Raw genomic sequence first — 18,199 nt, 5'->3', positions numbered from 1 at the left:
ATTCATTTGACAGAGAGAGAGATCACAAGTAGGCAGAGAGGCAGGCAGAGGGAGGGGGAAGCAGGCTCCCTGCAGAGCAGAGAGCCCGACGCGGGGCTCGATCCCAGGACCCTGGGATCATGACCCGAGCCGAAGGCAGAGGCTTTAACCCACTGAGCCACCCAGGCGCCCCTAAACCATCAGTATTTTCTTTAATCTTTTTATCTTAGTGAAGATGTTGTTGTTGGATCTGAATAGGAGAGTGATGGTTTTATCTCATTCACCCTAGGGTTAGATGTTGCCATCTCATTTTACAAACGAAGAAGCAAGGTCCCCGATATTAAATGACTTGCTTAGGTCACGTAGCTTATAAATGGTGGAGGTGGGGTTTACTCCTAAATTTTCTGACTCTAGACCTGAACAATATATGCCATACTTGAAAAGCTATGAATATATGCCACATTGCTTTATACAAATCTTATTTAGTTGCTTTATACAAAATTTAACTACTGTGCTTCCTTAGCCTCTGATATGCGGATTTTTATATTCTGTAATTTCAAAGCCAAAATAGTTTATGATGCTCTGTGCCAATGCTGGGTCACATGGCTGGTAGGAAAAACATGGAAACCTGCCAGATCATTCCTGCTAATTCAGGCTAATTGTAAAACGCTCTTATATAATACATCACCGATCACATCCTGTTTTCCTCCAGAAACAGTAACTGCCCAGGAGCATCAGAAGCAGTTGGCATTTAACTGGGTAAGGAAGGTTCTCTCAGCAGCTGCTGAGCATGAGGTACTAATGGAACAGGACTGCTGACTACTCATTATATATTGTACATCCTGTTCTTTGTCAGCTTGAGGAAAATTAGCCTGTCTTTGCTCTCTCTGCACATTGAAATTGGTATGGAGTTCTATAAAAGAATTCTTTCTTTTTTCTCATCAGGGATTATTTTATAGTCTTTCTTTAAAAACTGGTATTAGGCAAGAAAATGCCAGATGGTTTGTCTTTATTTTTTTTTAATATTTTATTTATTTATTTGACAGAGAGAGATCACAAGTAGATGGGAGAGGCAGGCAGAGAGAGAGAGAGGGAAGCAGGCTCCCCGCTGAGCAGAGAGCCCGATGTGGGACTCGATCCCAGGACCCTGAGATCATGACCTGAGCCGAAGGCAGCGGCTTAACCCACTGAGCCACCCAGGTGCCCCATGTCTTTATTTTTAAAAGTAGCTGATACAAAGGAGAGGGTCCAGAGATCTAGGTCCGAGACTCAGTTCTCTTATCAGTGCTTTGTGAACCCTGACAACCATCTAACTTCATTGGGTTGATCTTTAAAATAAAGTAGTTGAACTATATAGTTTCATTGTTCTCTTCCAGCCCTGAAATGCTCCTTGAATGAAGTCCAACGAAAAGATCATTTCAGTGAGACAAAAGGACCTGAGTTTTAGCTGTCTCTTACTAGTTAAGATACCTTGATTAAGTCACATAACTGCTTTGAATGGGAATAATACCAGACCTCTAAATCTTTACCAGGTTGCTGTGAGAATTAGGTGAAATAATAGGAAATAAGAAGCACTCGGAAAAATTGTAAAGCAAATATAAATGTGAAATGATACTATAAATTGTTCTGAGTTAATAAATAGCAAAATGTTTTCATATTTAAGTCATTTGATGGGAATATGGTTTGTTGAATAAGAAATTTCTGGAATAGATTTACTTATATGTTTCTGTTTGTAAGTATTTTTACTTTTTGCAATGTTAATAAAATATTTTTCCAAAATGATTACTAACGACTTTTTTTTAAAGATTTATTTATTTGACAGACAGAGATCACAAGTAGGCAGAGAAGCAGGCAGAGAGAGGGAGGGAAGCAGGCTCCCCGCTGAACAGAGAGCCTGATGCGGAGCTTGATCCTAGGACCCTGGGATCACAACCCAAGCTGAAAGCAGAGGCTTAACCCACTGAGCCACCCAGGCGCCCCGAGAATACTTCTTGATTATTATTTTGGGCTTATGGAGAAATCAAAGATGATAAAGTCATTTAGTTTATAATGGAAGTTTGTGAGTTATTTTAATTTCTAACTAAGGTTAAGATGTAATAAAATTTTCATAAGGTAATCCGTTTCCAGGTAGTTTACTGTCTTGTAAAACTGAAGATTTCCACTCTTGGTCAAAGTGTTCTGTGATTATTTGTCCTTTTTGATACTCATAACTCCTAAGTTATGGACTAAATATGCCACTAACAATTCAGTAATCCCGAAATAGACTCAATCCAATATTTTGAAAAAGTATCAAAAGTTCAGTTATATTCAGTGTCACAGTAGAAGGCCCCTTAAGATGACTTGCATGTTTCATCATTACCAAGTGTAGTCTGACGACAAACAAAACAATACTGAGTAGTCTTGGAGGGTCTGGAGCTGTAAGCCACAGGGTCCTCTACGAGCATGAAACGTCATTGAAATTTTGAGTTTTACCGTGGAAGCTCAGGGGCACAGTAGTGTATGTTCACAGAATTCTTGCATTCTATTCTGTAATAGATCTATGTTTGTTTTATTACGAAAATAGTGTTTTAAATTATTCACTAGTAAAATTGATATTCCAAGGTGTCACCTCACTGTGTGCTCTTGGGTTACATACAGCTGCCCCCAATATGAAAAGCTACAAATGCACGCCATATTTGCTTTATACAAATCAAACAAATTAGATGATAATTTTTTAAAGCTGTGTATTCAATTAATGTTAACATTCCTTCAAGCTCTTGGATATGAGATTCTGCCTTCATCTCATGGAAGTATAACCACCATTATTTCATACCCTTTGAATCTTCAGCTTTCAGAGAAGGGGAAACCTTATGTTGATATTCAAGGTTTAACTGCTTCTACCATGGAAATTCTGTTGGACTTTGTATACACTGAAACTGTACACGTGACAGTGGAGAATGTGCAAGAACTGCTCCCTGCAGCCTGTCTCCTCCAGCTGAAAGGTACGGATGTTAAAGTTGCTGTCGTGCCAAGGTAGCCTTGGGAATGTTTAAAATTAATGGTGTAAACTTAATCCTGAAAATTATGGAGGCAGACTGTGGGCACTCATGTTTACGGCTTGTTGCACAAAAGATCAGATTTCTCAATCGTAATTTCAAAGAACCTCTCCACATGTGAGTATTTGGCTCTTTTAAAGAGAGTATTATGCCTTTTCTGTTTTTTAAAAGAAGAGGGAATAATAGACATATTTTCTTACATATATGTATACACTAACCCTACAGGGAAACACAGGAGACTGATACTTAACTATTCATGGCCAACATGGAAAGGAACTAGATGGCCAGGTAGATAGGGAGGCCGAGGGATTATTCATGGTAAACCCTTTTGTACTTTTAATTTTTGAATCATGTAAACTATCTCTTGGAAATTTAAATTGGCATACAAAAATGAAAGTATATAATGTTTTCACAGGATTAAACATTCGTATTCCCAGTCTGTCTTTCTTAATCTGCCCTGATGTTTCTATGATTCAGTTTTTTCAAGCACATGGTTGAAAATTTTCATTTTTTAATACATGATTGAAAACAGTGTGAAGCTTTTGCACTATTGCACAGCTGTAAAGTTAGATTTATGATCTAAACTTGTTGATTAGAGAAATAAAAGATTGGTGTTAGTATCTTCTAGTTTTCCTTCATAGGAGTCTTTCAGTAAGTTTGCATATAGAGTAGAAATTGGGTACATTATGTTAAATTGTGATTGGCTTTATAAAAGCTTGATTCCCAAGAGGCTTATAGGCATTTTTAATTGTGCCACTGTCCATAGAAACAGTTTGTCTTACTATACTTATTTTAAAGCCAAAACAGAGACATAGTTGTGAAGGCCAAGGTCACATAGCACATGAAACAGCAATTGAATTCCTTAAGCATAAAATTTCTAATCTGATCATCAGGTGTTGAGCCAGGATTCCTCTGTTACCTTGTAGAGAAGATATGTAGAGAGGATACCTCGATCCAAGGATGTAGACCAGTTCACACCTGGTCAAGTACCCTGAAGTGTTCGTTGTTTGTGTTTGTCCTAGGTGTGAAGCAAGCCTGCTGTGAATTCTTAGAAAGTCAGTTGGACCCCTCCAATTGCCTGGGTATCAGGGATTTTGCTGAAACTCACAACTGTGTTGACCTGATGCAAGCAGCTGAGGTTTTTAGCCAGAAGCATTTTCCTGAAGTGGTACAGCACGAAGAATTCATTCTTCTAAGTCAAGGAGAGGTGGAAAAGCTAATCAAATGCGATGAGATTCAGGTACAAATCTGGCTTGGTATTCGGGTTTCTTCAAGACTGGGCCATTACAGAACTTGGGAAAAACAAGGTGGAATTACTGTGTTTCTGTAGGAGGGCACCTTAATCGAGTTGTCAGTATTGGTTCCAAAGGTTTCACTCAATACCCTGAAATTATATGCCAAATTTATTTGCATTTTTATGGGAGGGAGTTAGCCACCTTCCTCAGTGTATGATCCCAATGGTTAAGAGTCACTTTTTTTTTTTTTTAATGTTTCTCTAGATGTCTTACAACTGACCATTTTTAAGATTTTATTTATCTGCCATGGAGAGCGAGAGTGAGAGAGAGAGCTCAAGCAGGGGAGCAGCAGGCAGAGGGAGAAGCAGACTACCTGCTGAGCAGGGAGCCCGATGTGGGACTTGATCCCAGGACCCTGGGATCACAACCTGAGCCAAAGGCCGACATTCAACCATCTGAGCCACCCAGGTGTCCCAAGAATCACTGTTAAAGAGAGTGTAGAATAAGCAGAAATTGGAAATAAAGTAGATTTCTGTAGAACACTTCTCTACTATTCATTCATTTTACAAACATTTATTAAGACTTTCTGCTATACAGCAGTAGATATTCTCAATAAACTATACGTGCCAGGTGCTATGGGTCCCAAAGTGAGTGAGATACAGTTCTTGTTTTCAGTAGTTCACTGTGTAGTGGTAGAGAACAGACAAAAAGACAAAACTTATAGAGTATAGATGAGAGTAATGAACTTACTCAAAGTGAAGAAGTTAGAGAAAAAGAAGAATTAAACCTTCTAAGTTAAAATGAGATCAGAAAGGAAGTGGATCAAAAAGGAAGTGGGGGGGGGCGCCTGGGTGGCTCAGTGGGTTAAAGCCTCTGCCTTCAGTTTAGGTCATGATCCCAGGGTCCTGGGATCGAGCCCCGCGTCGGGCTCTCTGCTCCACGGGGAGCCTGCTTCCTCCCCTCTCTCTCTCTGCCTGCCTCTCTGCCTACTTGTGATCTCTCTGTGTCAAATAAATAAAATCTTTAAAAAAAAAAAAAAAAGGAAGTGGGGTGCCTGGGTGGCTCAGTTGGTTATGTGACTGCCTTCAGCTCAGGTCGTGATCCTGGAGTCCTGGGATCAAGTATTGGGCTCCCTGCTTGGCGGGGAGTCTGCTTCTCCCTCAGACCCTCCCTCTTCTCATGCTCTCTCTCTCTCTCTCTCTCACATTCTCTCTCTCAAATAAATAAATAAAATCTTTTAAAATAAATAAAATTTTTTAAAAAGGAAGTGGATCAAAAAGGAAGTGAAAAGGGGCACCTGGGTGGCTCGGTGTGTTGAGCGTCTGCCTTCAGCTCGAGTCATGATCCCAGGGTCCTGGGATCGAGCCCCACATCAGGCGCTCTGCTCAGTGGGGAGCCTGTTCCCCCCCGCCCCGCGTGCCTCTCTGCCCACTTGTGATCTCTCTCTCTGTCAAATAAATGGATAAATCTTTAAAAAAAAAAAAAAGGAAGTGAAAAAAGTAGGAGGCGAATGATAAATGCCTGACGGGGCTGGGAGTGGGACAGAGTGGGAAGAAGAGACATGTGAACTGAGCCCTGAAGGAGTTGTTTTTCACCTAGCAGAGGGGAAACTACCTGTGGGCAGGCAAGGGTTCAGCGACTTACCCCAGCAAGAAGGATGTTGGTCAATCCTAATGCTAAATTACGGTGTCAGTAGCTTAGCCGAGTTTTTACTGCAGGAGATCTGTAGTTAGGCTGACAGTTGGAGTGAGAAGTCCAATATAGGGCTAGAGGGGTCTTTGAAGCCCAAAGCATTAATTTCCAGTGGTCGAATTCTCTAGTTAGTAGCTCCCAGAAAATGCCTCGCAGAGCCCAGAAATTCGTGGCACCTCAATTTAATATTGGAAAGAATCAAAGTCTGACGAATTTTGTAAGTGCTATGGAAGGAATTTGCTAAAGAAATCCTACAATATACTTTTGTAAACCCAATGATAATTATTTTATTAAAACTAAGATTTTTATGTAATATAATAAATAGTATTAATAATGTCTCTTATCAAATTTTAGCCAGCTTTTTCTTTTTGCCTTTCCCTACTGAATTTTCTGAGGGAAAATTGATTAGGGCACTTTGGTGACATTGTTCCCAACTAAAGAGGAATCATATTACAGTTCGACACGGTGTCCTATTAGTCCAGAGAAGCTGCTGTTACAAATGTTACTGAGCCAAATATTTCTAAGGTTTTGTTCTCATTCTTGTTATGGTAGGACATTGCATCCATGCACTGAAATGCCAGGTATAGACAAATGGCACATTCTTCAGACTTGGGAAACTGATAACTTGCTAGAATATCTTGATTTTTCTTGATTTATCCATACATGAGAAAATACAGTACATAGGATGAGTACCATAGACTTGAAGTTTAACTGCGCATAATAATAAAAGAGCTAAAACTTACTGAGCATTTACTATTGGTTCCTTTATTAAATATATGTTGGGTACTTGCGGTGTATCCAGAACAGTTCCATGTGCCTGCGATCTGATTGTGGACAAAAAAGATAAAAATCCCTGTACTCTGGACTTTTCATTTTAACGGTACCGTTCTTGGTATTATTGGTAATAATATGGTATAAACCATATTAATATATATACCATTAATAAGATACACCATATTAGTGGTATATCTTATCTAATGTAGTTCTCAAAAGTGTCTCCAATTTTCAGAGGAAGAAACTGAGGCTTCGAGGGTACCCGTCATACAAGAGCCAGTAAGTGGTAGAGCCAGTCCTCGTATCTGGGTGATCTGGCTCCAGATTGTTCTGTTCCAAGAGACTATGAGCAGGCTGCCTCGTTAGTTTCTCATTGACCAAACCAGCAAGCGGTCACAGCAGTCATTTGTTCTAGAACTATATAAACTTTGGAATAAAATGAAATGGAACAGGTATAGCAGAAGACTAACTTCTATTCAGAAACTGCGACGAAAAGAGTCGGAGAATTCTTGTATAGTCTTCCGTCAGCCTCTGTCAGGACTGTCTCTTTTTCTGGAAAGACGGCAAATGGCACATTTTTTTCTCTTGCATATACCAGCCAGAAAGAGGAAGCAGATGTTTTACTCCCCAAGTAATACTCCCTCTTAATTACATAAAGCGACAGTATTTAATGCAGTGGGAAACAGTATATTGTACTGGTTAAAACGACGTGGGCTTTAGAATCATCCTGGGGTTTATTTTGGCTGTGTGACACATGTTAACCTAACCACTAATCTTCAGTTTCCTCTGCCATAGATAGTAATCGTGCTTAGTGCATAGGGCCATTCTGATCATTAAATATCAGTATCCAATACATAAAATAGTTCCCTGTGAAAATTTGTGACGGGGAAATTTTTCTCCGTAGTGAGGTATTAATGCAGGGGTTTTTTCCTCCCAGTTTAGTTGTTTCTCTGCAATACTAGTTTATTCCATCTTCAGTGAGATCAAGGATATCTGCTTAGGATTGGAAAACCCCTTTATAAATTGATAAATCTCATTTAAACCGAGACTATATCAGAGCCTAGCATGTAGCTATTTACAACTATTAGCTTGTCCTTCTTGTCTTTTTTTTTTTTTTTTTTAAGATTTTTTATTTATTTATTTGTCAGAGAGAGAGAGAGAGAGAGCATAGGCAGACAGAATGGCAGGCAGAGGCAGAGGGGGAAGCAGGCTCCCCGCCAAGCAAGGAGCCCGATGTGGGACTCGATCCCAGGACGCTGGGATCATGACCTGAGCCGAAGGCAGCTGCTTAACCAACTGAGCCACCCAGGCGTCCCTCCTTCTTGTCTTTAAAGAAAGACTTTTAATTGTGGACAGCCTTCTGCACAGGTCTCTGTATCTAATGCATCAGGCGGCTGGGTTAGTTTGACCTCCCATTGATTTGGTGCATAAATTTCTCTCACCACTGCCATAGTCTAAGCGCCTGTCACTTTTTTTTTTTTTTTTTTAAGATCTTATTCATTTATTTAATAGAAAGCGAGCACAAGCAGAGGGAGTGGCAGAAAGAAAGGGAGAAGCAGACTCCCCACTGATCAGGGAGTCTGATGCAGGGCCTGATCCCAGGACTCTGGGGATCATGACCTAAGCCAAAGACACCCCAAAGCACCCATCACCAAGGCACCCCACTCAGGCACCCCAAAGCACCCATCACCTTTTGCCTAATGTACCAGAGGAGCCTCTAATTGGTATCCCAGCTCTTGGCCCTTCTAAACTGTTCTACCCATGGTAGTCAGGGTAATCTGCAAACATCAGTATGATCATATCACAAGCTTGGTTGAAACCTTTTAATGGTTTCCCATTGCTGTTAGAGTAAATTCCAGTCTTCTAATGCTCTCTCTGAACTATCCCTTGGCTACCTCTCCAGCTTGATCTTTTACCATTCTTCCCCTGCCTCATTCATTCTACTACACCAGCCTATAGTCTGTCTGTTTTTGCTCTAGGACAGTGCTGTCCAGTAGACTATGATGTGAAGACGGAGATGATCGACAGTTGTGCCGTCTGGTTTGCTAATCCGTAGCCACATGTGGCTGCTGAGCACTTGAAATGTGGCTAGTTGACTGAGAAGCTGAGTTTTTAACTTAACTTAATTTTAATTAATGTAACTACAAATAGCCATACATGGCTAGTGACTACCGTGTTGGGGAGTACAGCTCGAGGGTTTTTGCTGTGCTCTTCTCTTTGCCTTGGAGTCCTCTCTCACTCTTCCTGGCTAACTGCTACCCATCCATCAGATTGAAATGTATTTCTTCTACAGGGAGGCCTTTTCTGACCCATCAGTCTGAATTAGGAAACCTCATGTTATTCTGTCTCTTAGCCCCTGTGCTTTTCCTACATGGTATATAATGACAAAGTGGGATTGTTCATTTTTGCGTTCTCTTCCTGCATAAAAACAAAGTTCATGTCTGATTCGTTACCAGTGTATAACCAGCTTCCAGCCCTGTGCTGGCACTTAGTAGGTGTTTGGTAAAGCCAATGAATGAATATTCTGAAACATTTTCTCTATTTTTAGTTCTTGGGAAAAGTTCACAGAATGATGTCTTTATCTAGGCACTGTCACATTCTGAAAGGTACCTCAGAACAGATACACTCCCCAAATAATTAATTATATTTATCATCTCCAAGCACAGTGCCTGATAAATAGGAATTGTTCAGATGCTAATGGACACTTCTTTTTTTTTTTTTTTTAAAGATTTTATTTTATTTATTTATTTGACAGAGAGAGGGAGATCACAAGTAGACAGAGAGGCAGGCAGAGAGAGAGAGGGGGGGAGGAAGCAGGATCCCTGCTGAGCAGAGAGCCCGATGCGGGGCTCGATCCTAGGACCCTGAGACCATGACCTGAGCCGAAGGCAGAGGCTTAACCCACTGAGCCACCCAGGCGCCCCAACTAATGGACACTTCTTAGGAAACTGCAGCATTGTAGCGTAATGATGGAAGAGAAGTTCCTGCCTCATCGGCTTGGATGGAAGAGTTAGGGAGCAATCCTGGAAGTCCTCAGACAACACTTACTGAACACAAATTATCTTAAGAGCTGATTGGGGGGCACCTGGCTGCTTCAGTCAGTATAGCATGCATCTCTTGATCTCAGCATTGTGAGTTCATGCCCCACATTGAGCAAAGAGCATACTTTAAAAAACAACCAAAAAAAAAAAAAAAAAACCACACTTTTGAAGAGGACAACAGATTCCTCCTCCCCTTGTAAAGTTTCAGAAATGACCAGAAAAAAAATTCAGGAATGGAAAAACTTCTGAAGTAAAAGCCAACTTGTGACTGATGGTTTATTAGGCCCTATCTCAGATTTTTTTTTATCCAGTTTGACTGCAGCTCTTTAATTGGTCTTAGTGAGTCGTGTAGAACAAGTGTTGTTTTCCCAAGTGCTTAGCAATTTCTGGAAGAGAAGAAATAAAGGTGGGAGAGCATGGGGAACGGGAAGGAGAAAGCACGGTTGCTTTCTGAGGTAATTGGAAAAACAGAGTTCCGTGCTGTGTAATTACACACTTTTAGGTGGATTCTGAAGAGCCCGTCTTTGAAGCTGTCATCAACTGGGTGAAGCATGCCAAGAAGGAGCGAGAAGAATCCTTGCCTGACCTGCTGCAGTACGTCCGGATGCCCCTGCTGACCCCCAGGTACATCACAGACGTAATAGATGCTGAGGTAAGGCACACAAAACACACAGGGTCCAAAGCCTTGAATATCTCTTGCAATTTAGTATTGTGTACTCAAAATTGGTTATGAGCCTACATTAGCTAGCCTGTCTAGGAATGCTGCAGAGGGTGGCACTAGGTCTAGTCTCTAGACAATTGCTTGGCAAGTCAGCCTTCTGGAGATGGAAACCTGTGGTTTAATTTTTGTTTTCTTGTCTTTTTGTTTTATATGTCCCTATGTGTTTTACATAAGCAACATGAGGTGATAAATGTCCCCTTCCCCATTCAACATAAGTAGTTCCAAATTGCCCTGAAAAAGATGCTTTGATTATCAAGTCTATTTTTGACTTCTCCTGATAGCAACATGAAAGTAGTTCGATGCATTTTTAGTACCAATTTGGGTTATACTGTGTTTATTTATAAAAGTGTCTTTCTGGCCCAAGTTCTTCCTGTGTGGTAGGTTTTCATAATTTTTACCATATATATCACTGATTTACCTAGACCATATTGTGGGCAAATACTGCCGTTTAACATATAAATAAAGACCAGGTCAGTGAATGTGTTCTTCCTCCTGGCCCAGCCCCAGACCTCTTAAGGAATTAACTACATACACAGTTTTCCAGGTCACATTAGAAAAGATGCAGGCTGGTTAGTGTCACGTGTCAAACTTTTTCTCATATTTGTAATTTCTAACAACTCATATAGCCATCACTCTGTTCTTTACATTGTGGTTCATAGTGCAGACTCTTGAGTCCAACTCAGGAGACTGAAATCCCAAAATTCACTGCTCATCCCGCAGTGAGGGAGCCTGGCCTCACTCCCCTTCTCCCTCTGAGCTCTTCTAGAGCTCCTCCTTGGCTCAGCCCAGCCAGAAGCCAGAGGGCCTAGGAACCCTACGACATTCTTCATGTAGGCCAGCCTTCTAAGCCAGCAAGCGGAGTGGGGAAGGATGTGGAGTGAATCTGGGGATGTAAAGGAGAGCTGCCCAGTACAGAGCTCCGTCAGGAGACACAGGCATTGTGACGGTGCTATGAACCTTGGGGAAATTATTTCAGGCAAGATTTACTTCTTCCTACCATCCCAGGAATTAACAGAGGCCTTTCGGTTTTCCCTTAAGATTCTTATTAGCTATTTCCTACTCATTACTTATGTAATCGCTGGAAGGATATAGAAACAAACTAATAAAAAGAGTTAATGCCTACTGCTAAGGCGGAGAGAGAATACTTCTCAATACATCTTTTTACATCATTTGATTTTTGAACCATGTAATAATATATTGTCTATTTAAAAAATTGTTCTTTTAATATGTGGAAGCCCACTGCATACTTATTACCAGCAGCCCTTTTGGAACTGGTTTTCTGTATCAAAAAGTTACTTCCTATGTGTGCCATTTATACTTGTATATTAAAGACGTGGCCCCTGGGGGTCATTGTACTGTCTGCTGTGTTTCAGCCTTTCATCCGCTGTAGTTTGCAGTGCAGGGATCTAGTTGATGAAGCAAAGAAGTTTCATCTGAGGCCTGAACTGCGAAGTCAGATGCAGGGACCCAGGACAAGGGCTCGTCTAGGTAAGCTAGCATCTTGGCGGGAGGAAGGGATATTTCTCAACACCTCTTGGTGGCATGATGTAGTTGAAAACATTCAGTAAGCAGTACAAAGACCTGGGTCAGACCTGTTTTTAATCTTTTAGTAATGTTGTCATCTTGGACAAGTCACTTTACCACCCTGAGCTCTCCTACAAACCAAGGATACTTCCCTATGTATTTCACATAACTGTTTGAAGGATTAAATGGAATAGAGTATGTAACAACACTTTCTAAATTGTCAAGTATTAGACAGTATAAGTTATAATTTTATTTCACTGGGGCGCCTGGGTGGCTCACTAGCTTAAGGGTCTGCCTTCAGCCCAGGTCCTGATCCCAGATCCTAGGATCGAGCCGCATATCAGGCTCTCTGCTCAGTGGAGAGCCTACTTCTCCCTCTCCCTCTGCTTGTTTCCCACCCCCGCTCTCTCTGTAAAATAAATAAATAAATAAATAAAATATTTCTTTTAAAAAAAGATATAATTTTATTTCACTTATTTTTTTTAAAGATTTTATTTATTTATTTGACAGAGGTCACAAGTAGGCAGAGAGGCAGGCAGAGAGAGAGAGGAGGAAGCAGGCTCCCTGCTGAGCAGAGAGCCTAATGCGGGGCTGGATCCCAGGACCCTGGGATCATGACCTGAGCCGAAGGCAGAGGCTTAACTCACTGAGCCACCCAGGTGCCCCTTATTTTCACTATTTTTGGAGTTTTCTGGATTAGAAATTATTTCAAATGCCACGTAGTAGTTTCGCATTCTGGAATGAGAAGAGGAAGGAAAAGAAGTGTACAAGTATGGGAGTGCAGCACAGTGGAAAGTTCAGGGGTTTTGGTGGTGACATGCAGTCGTTCAGAGCCTTGACTCTGGAGCCAGACTGTGGGTGCAGATCCCAGCTTACTACTTACTAGGTATATTAACTTTGGCAGGAGACTTCTTCTCTGTGCTTCAGTTGCCTCTTCTGTAAAGTGGGAATCATCACAGTTCTTATCTCCAAGTTTGTTAGGAAGAGTAAATGAAGTAATTTATTTAAAAGGCTTAGGACCATTCTTGGCACATGAAAAGTTCTATATACATTAGCTGTTACTTTAGCAAAGAGACTTAGGTTCAAATCACAACTCCACCAATGATGGTTGTGTGACCTTAGGTAAAGTATCAATTTATCTGAGCCTGTGCTTTTGCCTCTAAAATGAGGGTACTGGGTTGCCTGGGTGGCTCAGTGTGTTAAGGCTCTGCCTTTAGCTCAGGTTGTGATCTCAGGGTCATGGGATCAAGCCCTGCATCAGGCTCTCTGCTCAGCAGGGAGCCTGCTTCCCCCTCTATCTCTGCCTGCCTACTTGTGATCTCTCTGTCAAATAAATAAATAAAATGTTATTTTTTAAAAAAGTCTAAAATGAGGATACTAATGTCTTCATTCAGTGGGTTGTTGTGGAGGTTAAATAGGATAGTATATGTAAGATACCTGACATTGTAGCTGACAGGTTAAGTAAGTACTCAGATATTACCTCACTTCCAGTTCCTATCCTTCCTATTCCACTATTGTAGGTTATAAGTGATCTATGGGGTGTTTTGTTTTTGTTATTGTCTACTTTTTCTCTTTTCTGTGGACTCATATATATGAAGTTGTTCATTGATAATTAAGCTTTACTTATTGCTTTAAGTAGAATGATGATTTGTCTCCTATAATTTTTTAACGGCATAAGCACTGTACGTTGATGTATTTCAGTGTAGAAATGTTAGAAATACAGAGAAGATCTTGAGAGATTAGTATATGATTCTACGTGCCCTTAGAGTGGTGAGGTTATTTTTCAGAAGTTCCAGAAAAGAAATTCTGAAGCTGTCTCCAACTAGATTCTTATTTTAGCATCTCCTTGTTAGTTCCTTAAAAGTAAATTTGTTCCTACCATCATGTCTTTTACCCATCTCTTTTCACAGAGATTGCTAAACCAGCTACCAGGATAATGATTCTTCTGCATACACATAAGGAAACTAAATTTACAGCTACATAAAAATTGCATGCCAGATAATGGGTGGGGATTTTGTCTTAGTTATTTACTTTTTACCCATTATTCTTTTACAGAAGGTACAGTGGAAATTTCAATTTCTAATTTGTCACCATCTCCTTTCCTGAGCTAAAAATCAATACATGTGGAAATGTAGTCTCTGACCCCTGTGATGTTAGCAGTCCTGCAGGCTGTCTGCTATAGTCCTCTAACAGCACACCACAGCCCACACACACTCCTTCCCCCACCCCCACCACCCAGTAATGACAGTGACACTGTCAAGATGCCTCAGTTTACTAATGTGCTTTTTTCACACTGTTTTGGTCAGGTGTTTTAGACATACTTTCTTCATGATACAGAGAAATTTCACTTAACAAGTCCAGTCCCCTGTCCCCCCACCCCGCCATTCATTGGCAGAGAACAAACAGGGTTCCTTCTAATTATTCCTTTCACTAGCTCGTTTCACATTAGCTTGTTAGAGTAGTATCCCCAACTTAGAGTCTGAAGACATTGAAACACTTAGGAGTTCTCCCAGGAGAGAAAGACTTCCTAGGCACGAAGCAATAGAAGAAATCACAAAGGAACAGGTCAGTGTATTTGACTAAATAAAAATCATGCACAACATTATATGACAAATTAGGTAGATTTGCTACAACCGTGGCAAAGAGTTATTTATTTGTATATAATATATATTATATGTAAAGATATATATCTATAAAGATATATATACATATATATAAAGAGCTCATAATAAAAATACATGAGAGAAACACTAATGACTTGAACGTATAGTTCACAGAGGAGGGAGTACAATTGACTACTAAATATGAGGGGGGGAATTCAACCTAATTGCTAATAGAGTCTTATTAGTAATAAGGTGAGAATTAAAACAATAACTACAATTTTTTGTCTACCAAAGCATCAGAGATTAGAAAACTATCCAGCTACAGAGAGTAGAATGAATTGGCAACCTTATATTGTTGGTGGCAATATAAATTGGTTTAAACCTCAGAAAGTATTCTTAGAATATACATATATTTTTTAAAAGATTTTATTTATTTGAGAGAGAGAAAGAGCAAGCACATGTATACTAGCAATGTCGGGGAGGGGGGGCGGTGTGGTGGGGGCAGGTGGAGAGGCAAACTCCATACTCAGCAGGGAGCCCATCTCAGGACTCCAATCTAGGACCCAGATCGTGATCTGAGCAGAAGGCAGACACTTAACCGACTGAGAAACCCAGGTGCTCCTCTTAAAATGTATATTAAAAGTTTTTTTAAGTTCACGTTCTTCACTCCAGCAACCCTCCCATTTCTGTCTTTAGAAAATAACTGGGATTTTGGGGCGCCTGGGTGGCTCAGTGGGTTAAAGCCTCTGCCTTCGGCTCGGGTCATGATCCCAGGGTCCTGGGATCGAGGCCCGCGTCGGGCTCTCTGCTCAGCAGGGAGCCTGCTTCCTCTCTCTCTGCCTGCCTCTCTGCCTACTTGTGATCTCTGTCTGTCAAATAAATAAAATCTTTAAAAAAAAGAAAAAAGAAAATAACTGGGATTTCATATTCAAGCATATTTATTACAGGACTATATGTGATTATTTATAGTCCCAAATTACAAACACCTGAAATGCCTAAGAGTAGTAAAATTATGTATTAAAAGATTTTTGTTAGTATCTTCGGGAAATTAAATATAAACAGCTGGAGGGGTGCCTGGGTGGCCCAGTGGGTTAAAGCCTCTGCCTTAGGCTCAGGTCATGATCCCAGGGTCCTGGGATTGAGCCCCGTGTCGGGCTTTCTGCTCAGTGGGGAGCCTGTTTCCTCCTCTCTCTCTCTCTGCCTACTTGTGATCTGTCAAATAAATAAAATTTTAAAAAATACATATATAAGCAGCTGGAGGGGGTTGCCTGGCTGGCTCAGTTGGTGAAGCGTGCAGCTCTTGATCTCAGGGTCGTGAGTTCAAGCCACACGTTGGTTGTGGATGTAGAGATTACTTAAAATAAAATCATAAAAAAATAATTTAAAAACTAGGATACAATAAATGTCCCATTTATGTTATATAAATTTTTAAAAACAAGGCTGGAAGGGAATAATCTCTTAAATTTTGGTGTGTCTTCAAGTTGTGGAATTACGGGTAAACATTTTTCATAATACTTGTTTCTATTTTCTAAGTTCTTTTACCAGTGAGCATGTATTTTACTTATGTTTTATAATCACAAGAAATGGGGGCGCCTGGGTGGCTCAGTGGGTTAAGCTTCTGCCTTCAGCTCGGGTTGTGATCTCGGGGTCCTGGGATCTAGCCCCGCATCGGGCTCTCTGCTCAGCAGGGAGCCTGCTTCCTCCTCTCTGCCTGCCTTTCTGCCTACTTGTGATCTCTCTATCTCTCTCTCTCTGTCAAATAAATAAATATAATCACAAGAAATGATTTCTAAATCTTTTTAACCAATGGGTTAGTAGGCAAGTAAAGAGAATATACTAATCCTCGAGTTATTTCTCAAATTTTCTAAAAGAAAATGGCTTTTGTGCTAGACAAAGCTACTACACTAAATAAAGACCTCAGAACTGACTAAAATTATATCTGTTCGTTGTGAAAACACTGGTGTTCTCATACTTACGTTGGCACTTAGATGTTACTCTGGCAGTAATAGGGAAGTTAGCTTGCTAATACATCTTGGTAGATCGTCTTTTAGAACATGAGGTCTATCTTGGAAAAATAATGAAAAGAGTGCTTTGTGGCAAAGAAGTTCTGGAACCAATGATCTAGGGTGCCAGGCATTTAGAACCATAAAATAACTGAGTGACTCACACTGACACCTTTGTCCATGTTCCACTGTAGAAATATAGTTACTATCAGAATGCTTACTGAGAAACTTTGAAATAAGAGGAAGTGTTGTCAGTTCTCTGGGTCTTGTAGCATAATCTGAATATTTCCTATGTGTTTTTATGTCCCCATCCCTCAAAATCTGCCTGAGTGAAATCAGATTATCAAGAAAGAATGTTTTTTTCCCCTAGGTTTTTTTGTTGTTGTTGTTGCCATTTTTTGTTTCTGGTAATTACATAAAGCAGCAGGAATTAAAGCTGAAAATCAGTGGAAATTTTTTAAATGTACAAAGCATAGAAAAAACTCTCAGTTGCGGAGTATTTTCATTGTCTTAGTCATACCGGTATCATTCACTAGCAACACTATTTTTAAAAAGATTTAGATATTTTATTACTGTTTTCTTATTTTGGCTGGGGGTGGGGGGCCGTGCAGAGGGAGAGAAAGAATCTTATGCATGCCCCACACCCAGCATGGAGCCTGACAAAGGGCTTGATCTCACAACCCTGAGACCATGACCTGAGCCAAAATCAAGAGTCTCACACGTAATGAACTGAGCCACCCAGGTGTCCCTAGCATCTTATTTGTCTATAAGGGGAAATATGTTTGGATAGAAGGATTGCTTTTATTGCCTCTGTTCAAATCAAAGGGAGAGAAAAGGTGCCTTAAGAAAGGGACAAATAGGGGAATAATGCTACCAAGGAAGAAACAAATACTTTGTGGTTCTGGCTTCTCCCAGCTTGAAGGAATTCTATGCACAAATAAGCATAATATGAAAGGACCCTTTGTTCAAATGCTTTGCTTTTCTAAAAGGAACTGACTCCTGAGACCTGCTTACTGGCTCACCTTGGAAAAGGATCCACTTATTTTATTTGGCAAGTACACAAGACAGATGCTCTCTTTAATGATTGAGTTATTAGGAAAAATTTCAAACATACACAGAAACAGAATAATATAAAGACTCCCCATAGCCATCATCCATTTTCAATAATTAGCAACTCATGGCCAATTTAGAAGCAAATCTCAGGATATAATTCTACCCATATATATTACGCTTTCATATATATCTCTAAAAGATAAAGGGCTTTTTAAAAATGTGTTTAAAATGCCATTCTCACTCTTCAAAGGAAACGCACAACCATAGGCACCTGGGTGGGTCAGACGGTTAGCCGTCATGATCTCAGGGTGGGAGTCCCACATTGGGTTCCCTCCTCAGCAAGGAGCCTGCTTCTCCCTCTGCCTGTTGCTCCCCCTGCCATGTTCTCTCTAATAAATAAAGTCTTTAAAAAAAGAAAACCCACAACCAGTTTATTTTCATCAGATATCAAGGACATGTTCATATTCCCCCAGTTTTGTTTTTGAACACTTATGTTGCCCCACTTGTGATCCAGACAAGGTCCACATGTTGCATTGAGC

General features: G+C 40.5%; 1 protein-coding gene across 4 annotated transcripts in view; it reads left to right on the top strand.

Moving 5' to 3' along the window:
• The window catches only part of KLHL12 (kelch like family member 12), a 30,309-nt gene that overhangs the window by 5,112 nt on the left and 6,998 nt on the right, over positions 1-18,199 (top strand). For all 4 annotated transcript variants that reach the window (XM_032878295.1, XM_032878294.1, XM_032878296.1 and 1 more), the window contains exons 3-6: positions 2,807-2,960; positions 4,037-4,254; positions 10,259-10,408; positions 11,851-11,965. In XM_032878295.1, the coding sequence (XP_032734186.1) occupies positions 2,807-2,960; positions 4,037-4,254; positions 10,259-10,408; positions 11,851-11,965 (637 nt within the window). The remainder of the gene's footprint in view (positions 1-2,806; positions 2,961-4,036; positions 4,255-10,258; positions 10,409-11,850; positions 11,966-18,199) is intronic.

This window comes from Lontra canadensis, unplaced genomic scaffold, assembly GCF_010015895.1.
Source record: "Lontra canadensis isolate GAN:19392208 unplaced genomic scaffold, GSC_riverotter_1.0 scaffold63, whole genome shotgun sequence".
NCBI lineage: Eukaryota > Metazoa > Chordata > Mammalia > Carnivora > Mustelidae > Lontra > Lontra canadensis.
This window is presented reverse-complemented; position numbering and strand designations above follow the sequence as displayed.